Here is a 16,714-nt window from a genome sequence, read left to right on the forward strand (position 1 = left end):
GCATTTCTTGAGAATTCTAGTAACACACAGCAGATCTGAAGAGACTCAAGTCTGGCAAATCTGGAATCTTTGCCACGATTTTCATTTAGGAAACGTTCACCGAATTACAGTCTGTCAGTTGATGTGGGCATCCATGGATTTGTTCCTGTAGACCAAACAGGATGGGCTCAAAATACGCCCATGCAGCACCAGCCAAATCTACTCACATGTTGAGTGAGTTTAAGGCAAGATACAGCTGAATTGGAGGACCATCCATAGCAGATGAACATTAACAGCTGACAGTGGCAACTCCTCAACAAGACCTATTCTATTCCTTGTAAAGATTAGCGCTTGGCATTTCTATCTGATGGGATGTTTAAGCAGAGAGTTTTATTTTTCTGGTAGCAACTTATGTAACGCCACAGAGCTTTGGCAAAAGATCACCACACCCTTCCCACTATGAGCTACAGTAAAATAGACATACTTGTTTAACCAGCATCCTCTTCTTCTCTTCATTCTGTTCATCTCTGGCTTGCAAATCTCTCTCAAACTGGGCTTTCATAGCTTGCATGTTGACTTCCAAACGAAGCTTAGCATCTTCCGTGGCCTGCAGTTCATCTTCCAGTTCCTCAAGCTGAGTCCTCATCTCTTCAACCTGTTGCTCTAAAGTTCTCTTTGACTTCTCCAGTTCATGGACCTAAGCCACAAACATCAATCAGACCCTCTCCTTCAGGTATCTCAACATCAGCAGTTCATAACAGCAAAGTAAGACACTATGAACACAGCACACTACATTTTGTGAAGATCCAAATTGGACAATGAATCAGAACAGGCAGAGCAGCATCTTTAAGTCTATATTAGAGTATCATAGAATGGTTTAGGTTGGAAGGGACCTTGAAGATCACAGAGTTCCAATCCCCCTGCCCCGGGCAGGGACACCTCCCACCAGCCTAGGTTGCTCCAAGCCCCGTCCAACCTGGCCTTGAACACTTCCAGGGATGGGGCAGCCACAGCTTCTCTGAGCAACCTGCACCAGTGCCTAAACACCCTTATAGTGAAAAATTTCCTCCTAATATTTAATCTAAATCTCCCCTCTTCCAGTTTAAGGCCATTCCCCCACGTCCTATCGCTACATGCCCTTGGAAAAAGTCCCTCCCCAGCTCTCCTGTAGGCCCTTTAGGTACTGGAACCCAACAAACATCTGTGCAGATGACTGGAGAGATGAGCTGGCACAGAGAAACAGTAGTAGTGACACAAACTCTTAAATCCAGCACAGGTGCCACTAGTCATTTGGCCAGCAACTTCTGCTCTCCATGTCTTTTAAAGAGGCCTGATGTTAATAAAGACCACCCCCTTATTCTGAGCATTAATTCCTCCATAATTTGGGGTTATAAATCAGCTTAAAAAGATTCTATTTTTGTGTCAGATATACTTCTCCAGCAAGGGAGTTTTCCTGTGTTATTCCTTATGCAGTATATAAGAAAACAGGGTGTGGAAACATACTTACATTTTTGCCCACATCATCTTTAGAGCTCATTAAGTCTTCCATATCTGCACGCAACTGTTTGTTCTGTCTTTCGAATTCTTCCTTAGCTTCCAGGGCTTCTTCCAAAGCCCGAGCCAGAGACAGTGCTTTGGTTTCCTTCTCCCTTGCTTCTGCTTCAGCACGATCCCTTTCCTCTGCATATCTGGCAGAAATGTTCTTTTCTTCTGCCAGCATCTGAACATAGGAGATAGATTAATTATTTCTTAACTTCTATAATCAGGTCCTTCCTGCCTCAGGTGTTTAGTTAATGAAGTGGTTAATGCTTCAAGTTTATTGGCCTTCAGAAGCTGTCTAGTCGCTCAATCTTGACCCAAGTGCTACTAACAAAACAGTTACAGCTGCTCCGGGATGCAATGAGGAAAGCAAGCTACTAATCAAAATTAAATTAGTTTTATATTATTTTCATCTTTCAGTCCTCGCATCTTTTCGCAGTCTATCTTGAAGGATTACTTAAAAGTTTTTATTCCAATATAATTTCTTTCTTGTATCTAAAGATCTTATTACTTGATCTAACAAGACTCAAAGCTGGCATTTTCCTCACTGAAATTATATGTGACAAGTTACTCTTAAAAAAGGCCAAGCTACTCACAAAAGATGTATCAATAACCACAGTACTCTAGTCAGACCCCTCTTTAAACACGACTCATTTATGCAATAACAATATAAATAAGATGCCGTTTAAAAATCATCAAAAGCAGCAAGGTGACAGGAAACCAGACTACCTGATCAAACTTCTTCTGCTTTTTCTCCAAGTTAGAAACAATCTGGCGCTGATGATCTAGATCTACCATCAAGTCATCCAGCTCTTGCTGCAGGCGATTCTTTGTCTTTTCCAGTTTGTCATAAGCCATTGCTTTCTCCTCTAGGCGTTGGCTTAAGGATTCCATGTCCTTCAATAATTTCTTCTTATTTTCTTCCAAGCCTTCAATGGTTCCCAAGTCATCATCTACCTTTTTCTTAGCATCAGCCAACTGAAATTGAATAAAAGAAAATAACGTTCCTTAGTACATCATGAGAAGAAAAGGCAGGCATCAGGTCCAAAATACCAAACCAGAAATAGATGTTATTGCTAGCTAAAGTAACACCAAAACAGTGAGCTAACAGGACACTAAGTAGGGAAAGTCCTGCCCGCCCCAGTTAGTTGTACTGGTCATTACTGCAATGGAGGAAGACCACAGGAAGTTTTATTCCAAAATCCGGTCTAGCACACATGCGAATTACACGATGTTTTTCCCTGAGAGGTCTGGAACACCAATTCATCTCACCTGGAATGTGTGGGCCTTACAAAAGTCCTGCCATTTACAACAGCTTACCTGCGACTGCAAGGCGAGCATCTGTTTCTCCAAGTTCTTTCTGGCCTCCTCTTCCTCCTCCTGCTGCTCCTGCAGGTTGTTCTTCTCCTCTTCCAGCTGCCTAATCCTACTGCTCAGGTTGAGTTTCTGGCGGGTTTCTTCCTGAAGCAGCTCCTGTGACACAGACAGACACATTCAAAGTTCAGTTTGGTTCAGAGTATGTTGACTGCGGCCTTGGGCTACCACCCTCCAGTACTCTGTATGGAGTTTCAGGTTTGATTATTTTTCTCACAGCATTTTTGTACAAGGACAAGCTTATGAAGACGTTTAGGTTTTCAAAAAGGCACTGCTCATTCATTTCACACATATTTAAACCTTTATAAAGCACGTTTCTGATCAGGGAATCCATGCCACTGCCGGTTCTAGAGGTGAATAGATGATACATTTCCATCTTTAAAGGGACAAGCACTGAAGTCACCTTCAAAGTTTATTTTTCTTCTTTCAGACAAGCATATAGAGTCCCTATTTTAAACCACCGGGAAAGAATATAGAGCAGCAAATCCTGCCATGGCAGCATGCTTCCAAGTTTGGATGCATTGCTTAAATAAAAAGGTCAGTTTAAAGATAGCTGTAATTTGGCAGTGGAAACTTCTGTCACAACAGAAACTAGTGGAAGGTGTAAGCCACCCCCCTCCCCCATCCTGTTCCTCACAGACCTCTCCAATTGTCATTAACATTATTCAAACAGATACCATTAGGACTTTTATATGGGGGAAAAAAAAGAGTATATTTAAGTGATGAATACATGCATAAAGCTACATTATTTAACTCCAAACCAAACACTGGCACTTTTAAGAACTTAAACCCTCAGTAAAAGACAGGGTATTGTCCCTCATGCATTTTGTATACCCCAAGCTGCTTATTACGTCAACATTCTGCTTGGGAAGGCTTTTTTGACTTAATATTCATCTCCTACACAGATTAAGAAATAAAAGAGAAACTGAAAGGCTACAGTCTATCAAGTAGTGAGTCTCATAATGAAAAACTGGCTCCTCGTGTAGCTGAGCAGTCATTACACATCGCATTTCAGTAGATTGCAATAGGAAATACAGCTTCTACCCAAGGGACTTTCCAAACCATGGATGCAAATATGTTTTCTGTTATGCAGTTAGCATTTCAACGAGGAACAAAGCTTCAGTGTGAAGTTCAAGCTGTACTGCACACACACCTGTGTATCCTGAAGCTGAGATTCCAAACTAGCTGCATCCTTGGCAAACTTAATGCCTTTCTTCTCTGCTTCCTCCAGGAGACTTGAGACATTATCCAACTCATTCTGCAAAGCAAACAGTCTAAAGGTAACAGCATGCAGCCAACTCACGGCAAAGCTTATATCCCACTGGGAGCTGGAACCACAGAACACAAAACCTCAACAAATTCCAGGAATGGCAAGACAACAATAGATCCCAGTACAGAGATACAACAGGCTAAACGCACTGATATCGAGTTAGAAACCTGAAGTTGGACGTTAATCTTGAACTTAAGGGTATAACATTACTAAATAGCATGCCTAACTCTTGTTGAGCGTGTCATTCCAATATCCTCATTCATACTTAAATGCTATCTTTAATTATAGGACCATATATTTTACGGGACCATTAATTCAGGGATTATTAGGGTGGCAGCTGGGCTTAAAGCATCACTGCAAGAGAAAAAGGTTACTGCCACATACCAACTCTTGCTATTTTAGGCTATGCTACTTGTATATACTGGGACAGACTGCCTCCCGAAAGCTTGCCCCAAAAAGAAACGGGGGAAGTGCCTTTTGAAACACTTTAGCTTGATTTACCTAAAGTACTTGTTGCTGTGGTTTAAAAGTCAGCCCTGACTGCATTTTGTCCGGCTTCTCCACTTCCCAGAAGAACAGGCCGTTACTTGCAATCCCTATCTGTCACACTCCCACCTTTGAAGCACAAAAGGAAACTTGTGGCCATCATTAATCAGTATGTTTTCGCTCACACCTACAAATGAGCTCAGCCCAATCTACTCAATCCCATACCCAAGCCAGAAACTTGTAGGCCAGCTGTCAGCAGAGTCTCCTATGGGATCTGGTCTCCAGGATGGAAAGCCATGTACTTAAAAGCCACTATAATTCTCACAGAGCCCAAGTAGTCCAAGATTAACATCATGGCTGTCCAGCTGTCTCCACCTGAGGCACGTCACCATTTTAAGGCTCCTCAAATACATGAGTGCATGACTGACATCACCTCCCACATTAACTACAAACCCAGCCCCTGTAGACCTAGCTGCATCTTTGAAAGTCATTTCTCCGAGCCATTTCTAAGTACGGTTAATATGCCTTTTACTTTCTTGCATGCTTTTCAGCAGTTTAGGACTTCCATACAGCCTTACCTGCAGCTTATTAGCTTTCTCCGCCAGTTCCACCCTCAGTCTCTCTCCCTCTGTGACCTTGGCGGTTAGCTCTTGCACCTGAGCATCAAGTTTCTTCCTCTTATGTTCAGACTCTGCCTTGACCTGCTGCAGTACCTTCACTTCACAGGCCAACTCTTTGTTGTCGGACTCGAGGCCTTGCTTGTTTTTTTCAAGATTGGCTTTGAACTAGGAAAAACAAAAAGAAAAGAAATTAAACTTTGTTACGTATCAATAAAGTTTTCTGCTAAAAATATTCACTCCAGAAAATGGGGTTTACAAGTTCAAAGATAAAACAAGTGCTCAGCAAGTTGTAAGGAGGGAGTGCTTAAAATGCTGCCATGTAACATTCTGCGCACGTTAGCCAAAGACTGCGTTTTTCCAAGTTATTCCACTCTCAGATATCACAGGTAACACTGAGGACCAGAAGATACTTCTACGGATTCAGCAAGATCTGGGATGTCAGTGCTGTGAAACGACTGACAAGTAGCACTGCAAGTAGGAAGGAAGGTGCCCATTACCAGACGAGCATGGCTCGTCTCACAGAAATAAAAGGAAAGATTATCAACCAAAGCTGCCCTGATCTTAGTCGGCGTAGCAGCCAGGGAGCGCGTAACAAAGCACTTTGCACCATTGCACTGACATTTGTCAAGAACCTTTTAAAAAAGTAATAATTGGCATAAGGGATGTTTAAGTTCCATTGTATCATCGGAACTAACACCACCTTATCAGAGGACCTTTGTTGAAGACCGCAGGGTATTTTGCCATCTTTTCATACCCTTATTGAGAAGATTTAAGGAATAAGAAGCAGAATACATGCGTAAGATCTTCAGGTGAATAAACTATGATTTCCACCATCTTTAACTGCTACGTTTCTCCCTTAGTATTTTAAGTTAAGGAAGCTTGTGACGTACTCCCTACATAAAAATATTACTACAGTATACGAGTGGTCCACACACACTTGTGAATGAATGACCAAGACTACTAAAGATACTGGGTTTTTTTCCTGACAGTGTTGGAATAATTCTGCTTTTGAAGACGACACTAAAGCTACGCTAGCAGGAACCACGTTGTCTGCGTGTGCCTCCTCCTGCCTGGTCTGGTGGTGGTTTCCAGAGAACACAATACAGCTGTGCAAACTGGCAAGATACCCCAACAGACAGCAGCACTGGAGGGCACCGTACAAGCACAAAGTTAAGAGTGGCTGGAAGAATTTTCACACTACCAGTTTGTTATTTGCGAGTGCTGACATTACAATTACCTTATTTGGAAGCATTTTGCAGTTCAGTCACGCAGAGAACTGCTTTTCACCAAATAAGCTGGAGAATTCCTACAGAAGTACTTACATGATTTATCCCAGGTGTGCTGTTTCCAAGCCTAATGAACAGTTTTCAGAGAGCTGCCAATACTGTCCAATAGTTGCAATATATTCAAACCAGTATGGTATATTTGATTCAACTGCAATTGCTATGCACGTACAGAGGACAACTTAGCTCTGCAGATATCAGTGGAAGGGAGCACACCAATTGTGGTACCTATAAAAATCCCGAAGCAGAGAAGTGTACTTCTGTAATTGTCTTCTCACCCTTTTGGCCTGTTCGAGTTGTTCCGAGAGCTCTTCCAGAGCAGTAGCATGCCTCTGCCTGATTTCCTGGATCTGCGCTTCATGGTTTTTCGTTTCTTCTTCAATTGCTTTCTTCAGTTCAGCCACCTCCTGCTCACGCTTTGTCCTAGAGGAAGCATCGAGGGTTAGCAAAATCAACATTTTAGTCTTTTGTAAATTAAAAATTAATTCCAACGGTGCCTTCTTACACAGACATATGATCCTACCTCAGCTCTTGCTGTGCTGCAGTAGTATCCAAGGTATCTTCCAGTTCGGTTTTTAAAGCCTCCAACTCTTCACTTAAATCTCTTTTCTGCTTTTCTGCCTTGTTGCGGGATGCTTTCTCAGACTCAAGGTCCTCCTGGAGTTCTGCAATTTGAGCCTGCAACTCCCTTATCACTTTCAGCGCATTGTTTTTCTGAACTGCTTCTTCATCACCTCTGTTAAACAGATGCACAACAGCTAATGATATTTCACAGCTTCCCATCTATTCTCATAACAGTCTAACATTTATGTACATAAACAACATCTTAACTTTTTCATTACAGTAAAACAGACCTTCTAAAACTTCACAGATAGAAACCCCCTGCTGTTATTCTCGAGATCCTGACAAGCGCGGTGCCCCAAGTACTACAGATGCACTGTCAGTTATCACGCTTTCAAGTTTACATTCAAATATTCCAATTTTGTAGATCTCAACCCTGTCCCAAAAATGCACCGTCTGTAGAATTCTCTCTTCCCGTAAAATTATAGATCATTACTCAAAAACCACAAAAGGTGTTTAGTTATAACATGTGACTGCAAGACTACCACACAAATCTTGATAACGTCTGTCCATCCCAATCACTGAGACTACTCTAAGATGACTCGCTGAGAATTACATGCTTTTTCCCTCTTGAGGCTGAACTCTGGGAGACAAAAAAAAAAAAAAAAGCCTTCCAGAGCCCCAAACACTATTATATCCTGGTAAAACTACTTTTTTTTTTTTTTTTTAGGTTTGTAGAGCAAGGATGTAATAAAACACTGAATTCCAATGTTTGCCATGTCTACACACAGCACAGGTGTCTAGAGATGCTCTAGCACAACTGTGAACTGGCTTCTGCTTGAACATTCCCAATTCCAATATGATTGCAATCCAGTGAAATTCTGTCTGGGAAAGTAGGTTTCCACCACACTTCTGTAGTCGTAAGCTCCATCGTGTCTGACCTAGCAAGAGCAGCCTGGAGTTCTTCCTCTTTCTTGGCCAGCTGGATCTTCAGTTCTTCAATCTGGGCTTGCAGCTCAGCTATTTGGTCCTGTAGGTCTGTTGTTTCACCATCGAGTTTTCTTTTAGCTTTTTCTAATTCTTGACGAGTCTTCTCCTCCTTTTTTAAGCGCTCTAAGGAAGCAAAGAATTATATTTATATGCAATTTTATCTCTTGTGATCCTCAGAAGGTTCAGGGGCAGGGCCACGGGGTGGCAGGAAGGTGGGAAGTTTTATTTATACTGCATCAGTTCTTTCTCCAGTCTGCAGCTGGAAGGCCGACTGGGAAAGACAAAATGGCAAAGTAGAACTGTATGATTTAGATGGAAAGTCAAGAAAAAGCCAGTGACTGGAGAAAAGTTTGAAACAGAGGAACAGAAACATAACCTCATCTTGGGAGAAAATAATGAATGTGATCTAACAGAAGAGCCGTTTGAGCTTCCAGGCCAGATGATCACAGACATCAGCATTCAAAAATGAAGATCAACTACAGACTGGAAAAAATGATGGCTTGCATAGTTTTGGAAGGGCTAGGCTAGACTCCAGAAGGTCTACTGGAAAATAGTATAGCTTAAAGAAAACTTGGATAAATAGTTTTTGCAAGTATCTGTGCCACTAACTCCCACCCCACAGATATTTAGCAAGACTTTGCAACACTGATAGCTTCCAGTAATTTACCTGTATAGCCGAGCTACTCCTGCCTCAAGGTATTTCTTTGTGAAAAGCATCCAGTTATCAGTGCCACAGCAATAAAACACCTTTAGTTGATCTGCTTGTTGTCTGATTAAGATAGTTACTGGCTGCATTGTTTAGAGTTAGACAGGTGTGCAATGTATTTAAGTCACAAGTTTTGCCAAACCACTGGTGCTTAGCGTAGCATCAGCACAATTCTAAATGCATTAGCATAAATGTAAGTTAGATTTTTTCAATACTTGTGGGTCCTCAGTGAAGAGATTTCTCTCACACCCTGAGCCTGCTACTGGATCAGAACATCATCTTCTCCACGGGAAGGGAGCCCTGTTCAAGAATTGTCTCTCAGAGCCACCCAGGGCTATTTGGTATTCTCCAGACAATCTAAAGTAACACTGTTTTTCTCTAAAAAGTTCCTCATTCAAAGAAATAGCGCTTTGCCCCTCTGTTTTTACACTGTATTGCTGGTGAGTGACAGAACAGTGTCGCAAGACCCAATTTTGTAATTGAGAAAGTCCATAGTAAATTGAATTAGATTTTTTTTCCCCCCAATTTCAGTGCCTAGCAGTGCCAAGACCCTAGCAGAGAGACCTTAACGGATTCTTGAATCATCTCCAAGAGCAAATATCATTTTACTGCACTTCACTAGCCAAGGAATTGCATGCCTTATATTTAAGCTTTAATTTCCATTTCTAAGGCCATCAGTCTTGGAATGGTATCATAACCAAACACATCTGTCAAGTATCTTCAGAAACACTAGTCCTGATTTAAGCACATAACTCCTCAAGCATTATTTTCCAGGAGAAAAATCTTACATATGCCCATCTTAAGGTCTATGAATATAGTTTTTAAAGGAAAGGTACATCAATCACCTCCTGTCCCTATTAGTTTAATACCTTCCTATACAGATAAGATTAAACTTTGGTATTCTTCCATAAGCACATCAGTTTTAAAATATGTAGCAAGACAGGCCATAACACAGTAAGTGAAAAAAATATTTCCAAATTAGGGCACAGAGAGCAACTTTTGCCTTGGCAGTCTATTAACGTTGCACAATAGCTATTTACAGCCATAAGTAATTTTTAAAAAACAAAATCAAGAAAGGTTACATATAGGGCTAATTTAGCCTGTGACAACACAGGCAAAACAATCAGAAATAAATGCCCAAAGAAATGGAACCATTTCAGATAAACAAAGCATTAGGAAAAGCAAAACAATTCAGATTTGCTTATTCAGAAAATATTAGAAGCCTAATGAATGCCTACGAGCATTCTTTCAGAAATGCTTTCTCTAATGTGTTACTACAGAAAAGTGCAGCAGCTCCCCAAGAGACAGATGTTTTACCTGGTTACTAAGGGATGCGTGCAACAGCATGAATTTCTGAGTGTGTCTATAAACCAAATGGATCCTCAAAAAACAAAAAACTAACAAGTTAAACACGAGAAAAATGGAGCAGGCAGACGCAACAAGTCTCACACGCAACACAAATTTCTTTCAAGATTTAGATAAAAATAACAGCTGTTAAGGTATCTACATCTAAGGTTACATTTGGCAGACTGGACCCGATACATCGTGAGAGTGATGTCCATGCTGTTAATAGGCAGATGTAGCCAGAACAAACCTTCCAAATCGGTGATCATCATTTCCTGCTTATTCTTGAGTTTGGCCAAGTTCTTGGCCTTTTCTTCTTCTTCAGCCAGCTGAGAAGTACATTCAGCAATTCGATCCTCCATCAGCTTTTTTTCCTAGTTAGGAGAAAGAGGAGAAAGAATTCTAAAATACAATTTGAAGAGTCTCTAAGCAGTACAAATAACTGCATATACAAAATCCATATAGAGGTCTCATAGTACATAATACAGATTTGATTTCAAGTGACACACCTGTCAATATTAAGGATCAATTGAAATAGTATAGAAACATGAACATTTGTTTTCCAAAAAAGTGAGACTTAGAATTTAACGTACCGGAGGCCTGGTTTTGGGACAGCATTTGCTCTACGCTTTTGGAAATCTGTTTGCAGAGAACAACAGTAGCTATGACAAACACTGTTTCCAGCTCTTAGATTTGGAAGACTCATGAAACTGGAAAGAACGTATGGCAAATACCTCCCTTTTGAAGGGCAGTTCAAAAGAAGCTTCAAGTGTCACAACTTCAACCTGTTCAAACCCCACAAGTCTTTACATCAGACTTCATAGATAATGCAACAGCAGTCACCAATGTTTCGAGAGCTATCACTTGGCACTATTACTTACGTACAGAATCTCCACCACGCATACTGGTCTCACCTTCAAAAATTTGGAATTTTGGTCCTCCAACAGTAGGATCTCTTCCTCCATCTTCTTGATCTTAGCTTCAGCTGTCACTTTTTCAAGCTGCAACTTCTGTCGAGCTCCCTCCTCCTCGTCAAGCTGTTCCTCTAGGTCCTGGGAAGAAAGGCAATTCCATCCGTGCATTTTCCAGGTTACCCATGCATTAATTGATTTATTTTTTTTAACTTGGTGAAAAAAGTGTATTTTGAAAAGCCACCTGCCCTAAACTAACACTAAAAATGCATTCGCTTTGTTGGATTCATCTACAGTATCAATGATCTGGTAATGAAATTAAGGGCCATGTGATACACATGGAATTTTTTTATATTCTGTATTTCAGCTTTGGCTGAAATATGCTGTCTAGGAAACACACTCGCTTCACCAGTCTTTCACCTTCCTAATTCTGAATATAAAATAATTTTTAAAAAAAAATAATCTGCTTAATGACAACCAAATCAGGTCAGGCTTTATGTCAAACACTTTCTAGTATACTGCAGATTCTCAACCACACATTAATGGAAACTTAAACAGCACCAAGAGCTGTGAGATGTGGGGTTTATTTCCCCTTCAAGTACCATGAATATTTTGAAAGACAGGTAAGTTCTCAGGTATTCCCTTTTCAAAGTCCCCGTGGATTCAAACAGAAGCATCTAAAACACCCGATTTCCACAAAAAACCCCAAGTAACTCAGAGAAGATGAAGTTGTCTAGTTTCACAGAAGTCTAAGGAATATTCTTCATTATATTCACTGGATTTCAGTCAAAAAAGAACATTTCTCTCCTAAGTGAAACCATGCCATCAGTCTTTGGATAGGCCCCATGCAGTCATTCCCGGTTCCTGCCCACTCGAAAGGGGTTGCTACCTTTAAAACTCTATCTGCGTACGCTATAGCTACCAACAGGGCATTTTGACCTCCTTCCTCACCCTCACAAGCTTGGAGACCGCCAGAAGCTAAACACACCAAACAAAGGGAGAGAAGAGAAAGAAATCCAAATTGATTTTATTCCACACATGGTGCTAAGGAACTAAATTCCTCCGTGCCTCAGAGACGTCAAGGGAGCTTTCCCATCCTTAATTGTCCCGTTTGCATGCTGTCCTATTTCCAGTAACCAAGAGGCATACCTGAATATGGCCCTGCATTTTCTTTTTCTCATTCTGCAATATTTGGTTTCTTTCCTCTTCCTCCTCGACCCTGGACTCCAAATCATGGAGAATTTCTTCCAACTCTTGTTTTTTGGCAGCCAAGCGAGCCCTCATCTCTTCAGCTTCTGCAAAGAGCTCTGTCTCAGCCTGTAGCTGCTCTGCAAGAATGTTCTTCTCTTCTAGAAGCTGCAAATATACAGAAAAGGTAGTAAAGCAGCAAAAACGACATTTCGAAGTCTCTCATGAGAGATTACACATACAACTGCAAGGTTACTTAAAGGCCAAGTTTTGCTCCCATTCTATACTCCTTAGTCAACATCCAAAAATGAAGACTTTTAGCAGAGGGCTTTATCAGCAGCCCAGAAAGACACCACCTTTCCTAATAGGGCTACAGCAATATTCACTCACTTGTTCCCCCAGTTTAAGGAACAGATCCTACTGCGCCTACCCCATGTGTCCTGTTCTACCAGCAGCAGAAAGATGAGGGAAGTGCCTGTTTCCCAGACTGTTCCTCATGCTCATCCCTGCCTAGCGGTATCCCTCCCAGTGCCACGGATAGCAGGGTTGAAGCTGACACTTAGGAGTCACTGGAACAGAACTGGAGCACATTACTCCTTGCTATGTACACGCAAGAACAGAATAGAATAGTTCCAGTTGGAACGGAACTACAACAATCATCTAGTCCAACTGCCTGACTACTTCAGGGCTGACCAAAAGCTAAAGCATATTACTAAAGGGCATTGTCCAAATGCCTCTTAAACACTGACAGGCGCAGGTCATCGACCACCTCTCTAGGAAACCTGTTCCAGTGTTTGACCACCCTCTCAGGACAGAAATGTTTCCTAATATCTAGTCTGAAACTCTCCTGACACAGCTTCGAACCATCCCCACATGTTCGGTCAACTGATACGTGGAACACCTCCCTCTCCATGACCCCTCCTCAGGAAACTCTAAGAGAGCAATGAGGTTGACCCTCAGCCTCCTTTTCTGCAAACCAAGACAAACGCAGTGTCCTCAGATGCTCCTCACAGCCCACTGCCTTCCAGCCCTTTCATCAACAGGAACTGATGCTTTGCCTTTCTAGATATGCATCCCAGTTCCATCATGTCTCATAACTACCAGTGATACACCCCCCCCCCCCCCAAGCTTTACTGACACTCCTTTAACTGTTTTTAAATTTGACATCAATGTTGCTTGTCCGTATGAATTCATTTTCAGTTTTGTCCGATTATTGCTATAATTGCTTCCCACTTCTTAAACAGCACAGGTACACCACAAGTATTCTACCCCAAAAACATCTCTGAAAAGGAAAGTGACACACGTAACTGAAGTTCTCTGTAAACTCCTGTGAAGGCCAAAAAAAGTTTAGTTTTGTTAACATGATGGTTCCGCACTCTCGGAAGAACAGCTCATGCTATGTCTTCCTATTCCAGATTTTAGCTGAGTGTGAGAGAAGTTAGCTCTCCTGATTCACAGTGCTTTTGCTCACATGCATCTCCCCAGCGTGGCTCCCTGACACAGGATCTACTGCAATACACATTCTACGTATCAAAGATGATCTTGGGCACAAACCTGTTGATGTTTCCTTTCCATTTCCTCAAGTTCTGCCTCCACTTTTGTCTGTTTTTCTTTCACCTTCATTAGCTCCTCGTCCTTGGCTTGAAGTTCTTCTTCTTGACGAGTGACCTGAAGAAGAGGCTTCACCTACAAAGATTTGAAATGAACAAGTAAGAAACTGTATCTACCTATTTACAAAAGCCAAAGAATGCAACAGAATATAACTAACCTTCGTGAAGACTCTCCACCACTGCCAGTGCCTAAGCTTTAAATATGCAGCACAATTCCTCTGCAGGATTTTAAGTGCACTCAGTTGCTGTTGTTTCTTTGCAAAGGCCCTGAAAACAGAAAGAGCAAAACATTTCATGTGAAATACAGCTAAGCATCTGTCCATGGCTTTAATTTTTAGGTTACCCAACCCTAGAACACTTGCAGATCATAAATAGAATTATTTTTTTAGTTTCAGTGACTACACTGATCTATGAGTACTCATTCCTTACATGAAGAGGCAGAGCAAGAGCTGGATTCACCGTTTTCAAAACGATAATTACAAACGCTGTTGGTTCTTGTGCTTAACAGACTTTCTTAAAAAAAGAAAATCAGGATGGCTTAGATGCTGAACTGTTCTTTAATTTCAAAAAAGTAGCTTTCCAAAGCATCTCTAAGAACCTCCAATGGAGCAGAGAGATTTTTTCGCAGCCACTAGCTATACTGTAAACAGCTGCATGTGTCACAAAGACAGTATTAAGGAGAGCAGCTATTGCTATGGAATGAAGGTGCAAACCCTTATTTTTAGGTAAAATTTCACCTATTTACCCTGGATATAACTACAGCTTATCAGGCAACACACTTTCTTAAAAAACAAAAATCTCTCTCCTGAAATGGAAGTTTTAATGCATAGCTCCCTATCAGAGAGACTTAGGATAACCACAAGAAGATCAAATCATAAAAGCACACATACTTCCTAGCCAGGTATCCTCTACAGACTGCCTGGAAGAAGATGATAATGTCCGTGATCTTCAGATCTCGTTCTTCTTCTAAGTGTGCCAAGACACCAGCTCGGAAAAAGATCTTGCTCTGTCCAATTCTGTATAAGTTGGGGTCCAGCTCTAAGGCTCTGATCTAAATGGACAGCCAAGCACATTGTTTGTACATCAAGAAAAAGGGCAATTTTTGTTTCAACTTTTCAATGTTTTAACAATATTTCGGTATGAACACTTACCATACGCTCACAGGCTTGCTTACCATCCATAAAACCTTTTGGAATTGCATTGGGAGTAAGGATCTCATACCTTTAAGTCAAATGAAAAAACACCTTTACATTCAACAAGTTACATTATTCTAAACCCATAAAGCTACAGTCACCAAGCACACAGTTAAGGAATTGCTCCAGAAAGTTTTTCCAGAAGTTGTTTGGTTTCCCTTTCCCTACTGTTTTTAGAATAAATCTGTAGTATTTAACTGCTTCAAGTCCAAGCCACTTCAAGACCTCACAAATGGTTTTGGACTTTCTTCCAGTTGAGGGGGGAGGAGGGAGGGAAGGAGGCACCATCTAAAATTATTTAACAAGGATTTTTATCTCATAAAAAGTCAAGAGACTGTTCCTACTGTTACCTCTGTCTAAATTCCTGGAACACTATCCTGTTTGGAAATCCTTGTCGACAAATCCTTATTCCTTCCAAAACACCATTGCAACGAAGCTGATCTAGAACCAGATGTGGATCCAATTTTCCAGCCTGGACAAAACAAGCATGATTTTTAGTCTTTTTAGTTTGTATTCATAAAAAAAACGCAGTTTAAGTTTTTCAGGCTACCCTCTACAAAGTCAATAAGGGGATGTGCAGGGAATACTGAGAACTATTTGATGAGCACAAAAACTTTGTGAAACCTGCCTTCTGATTTCAAAAGGAAGATGCAGACAGCACACATAGCTTAAAGCACAGGTAAAAGACTAATAAAGAGGAAAAAAAAAAAATATTGAGGAGTGGTTTGTAGTACATACCCTCTTTTCATGATTTGGAATGATGCAGCGAACAAAATTGGGATTAGTGTTTCGGAGCGTTGCCATCAGTTTGGTTAGAGACTCTTTGTAGAGTTGGCCAACAGTACGGAACATGCCCTTCTTGGTCTTGTACGCAGAGCCAAATGCTGTCTCCGTTATTCCAGTGACCTGATCCAGACCCACAATACGATCCACTGGCAGGACAAGAGAAAATAATTAAGTGGACTTTAATATTTGTCAGGTCTAAAGAGAAGCAGAAAGAGGAGCAATAGTGCAGCAGCAGAAGCTTTGTGGAACAAATGAGAGAAGATGCCATCAGTAGGCAAGGCGGTCAGCATGTACTCGGGACGCTGTGCGGAAGCAGTGGAACCAAAAGCCACAAACTTATACAGCAGAAGAGTGTAGCTTTAGTAGGTACACCCCAAAATATCCAGCTCTTTACTTGCAGTTCTACATGACCAGTAAAGCCATTTTCTTTATTTTAAGTCAACTTTCACCAGAAAGAAAGTCGCACGGAGACTGGCAATTGTTTGAATTCTTACAATGCACAATGTTTCTGGGTTGCACATTTGGAATTAGACGTCTGTGCCTATTTGCTTAAACTGAAGAGTCACTTATGGTAATGATATAGATTAAATCTGAGTTTCGTTGAATACTCAAAAGTGTTTTGAAAGCACAACTACAGAAGAGTTAAAAATAGTATAATTTCAGTGACAAGAGGGGAAAAAAGGATCTGCCAGATTTCTGGTAGGCTGCCGTTTTGAAGAATTCTTCCAAATTTTATAAACAACTGCAAAGGCCTCCCTAGCCAAAAACCAAGCTTCAAAACAGGAAAACTGCACACCAAAGCACTTCAAGGCTGCCATAAAGCATCAGAATAGAGATTTTTTTCTTTGATTTTTGAACATTTTGGGTAAAGATC

General features: G+C 41.1%; 1 protein-coding gene across 1 annotated transcript in view; it reads right to left on the reverse strand.

Moving 5' to 3' along the window:
* The window catches only part of MYH10 (myosin heavy chain 10), a gene marked incomplete at its 5' end in the record, with an annotated part of 29,262 nt that overhangs the window by 9,677 nt on the left and 2,871 nt on the right, over positions 1-16,714 (reverse strand). The window contains 18 exons of the mRNA XM_082492292.1: positions 464-676; positions 1,487-1,699; positions 2,248-2,496; positions 2,839-2,991; positions 4,046-4,150; positions 5,227-5,433; positions 6,830-6,974; positions 7,075-7,287; positions 8,054-8,225; positions 10,403-10,526; positions 11,067-11,204; positions 12,213-12,419; positions 13,806-13,937; positions 14,020-14,128; positions 14,752-14,912; positions 15,013-15,082; positions 15,405-15,526; positions 15,793-15,986. Of these exons, the coding sequence (XP_082348418.1) occupies positions 464-676; positions 1,487-1,699; positions 2,248-2,496; positions 2,839-2,991; positions 4,046-4,150; positions 5,227-5,433; positions 6,830-6,974; positions 7,075-7,287; positions 8,054-8,225; positions 10,403-10,526; positions 11,067-11,204; positions 12,213-12,419; positions 13,806-13,937; positions 14,020-14,128; positions 14,752-14,912; positions 15,013-15,082; positions 15,405-15,526; positions 15,793-15,986 (2,927 nt within the window). The remainder of the gene's footprint in view (positions 1-463; positions 677-1,486; positions 1,700-2,247; positions 2,497-2,838; positions 2,992-4,045; positions 4,151-5,226; positions 5,434-6,829; positions 6,975-7,074; positions 7,288-8,053; positions 8,226-10,402; positions 10,527-11,066; positions 11,205-12,212; positions 12,420-13,805; positions 13,938-14,019; positions 14,129-14,751; positions 14,913-15,012; positions 15,083-15,404; positions 15,527-15,792; positions 15,987-16,714) is intronic.

This window comes from Vanellus vanellus, assembly GCF_965231255.1.
Source record: "Vanellus vanellus genome assembly, chromosome: 17".
NCBI classification, from domain to species: Eukaryota; Metazoa; Chordata; class Aves; order Charadriiformes; family Charadriidae; genus Vanellus; species Vanellus vanellus.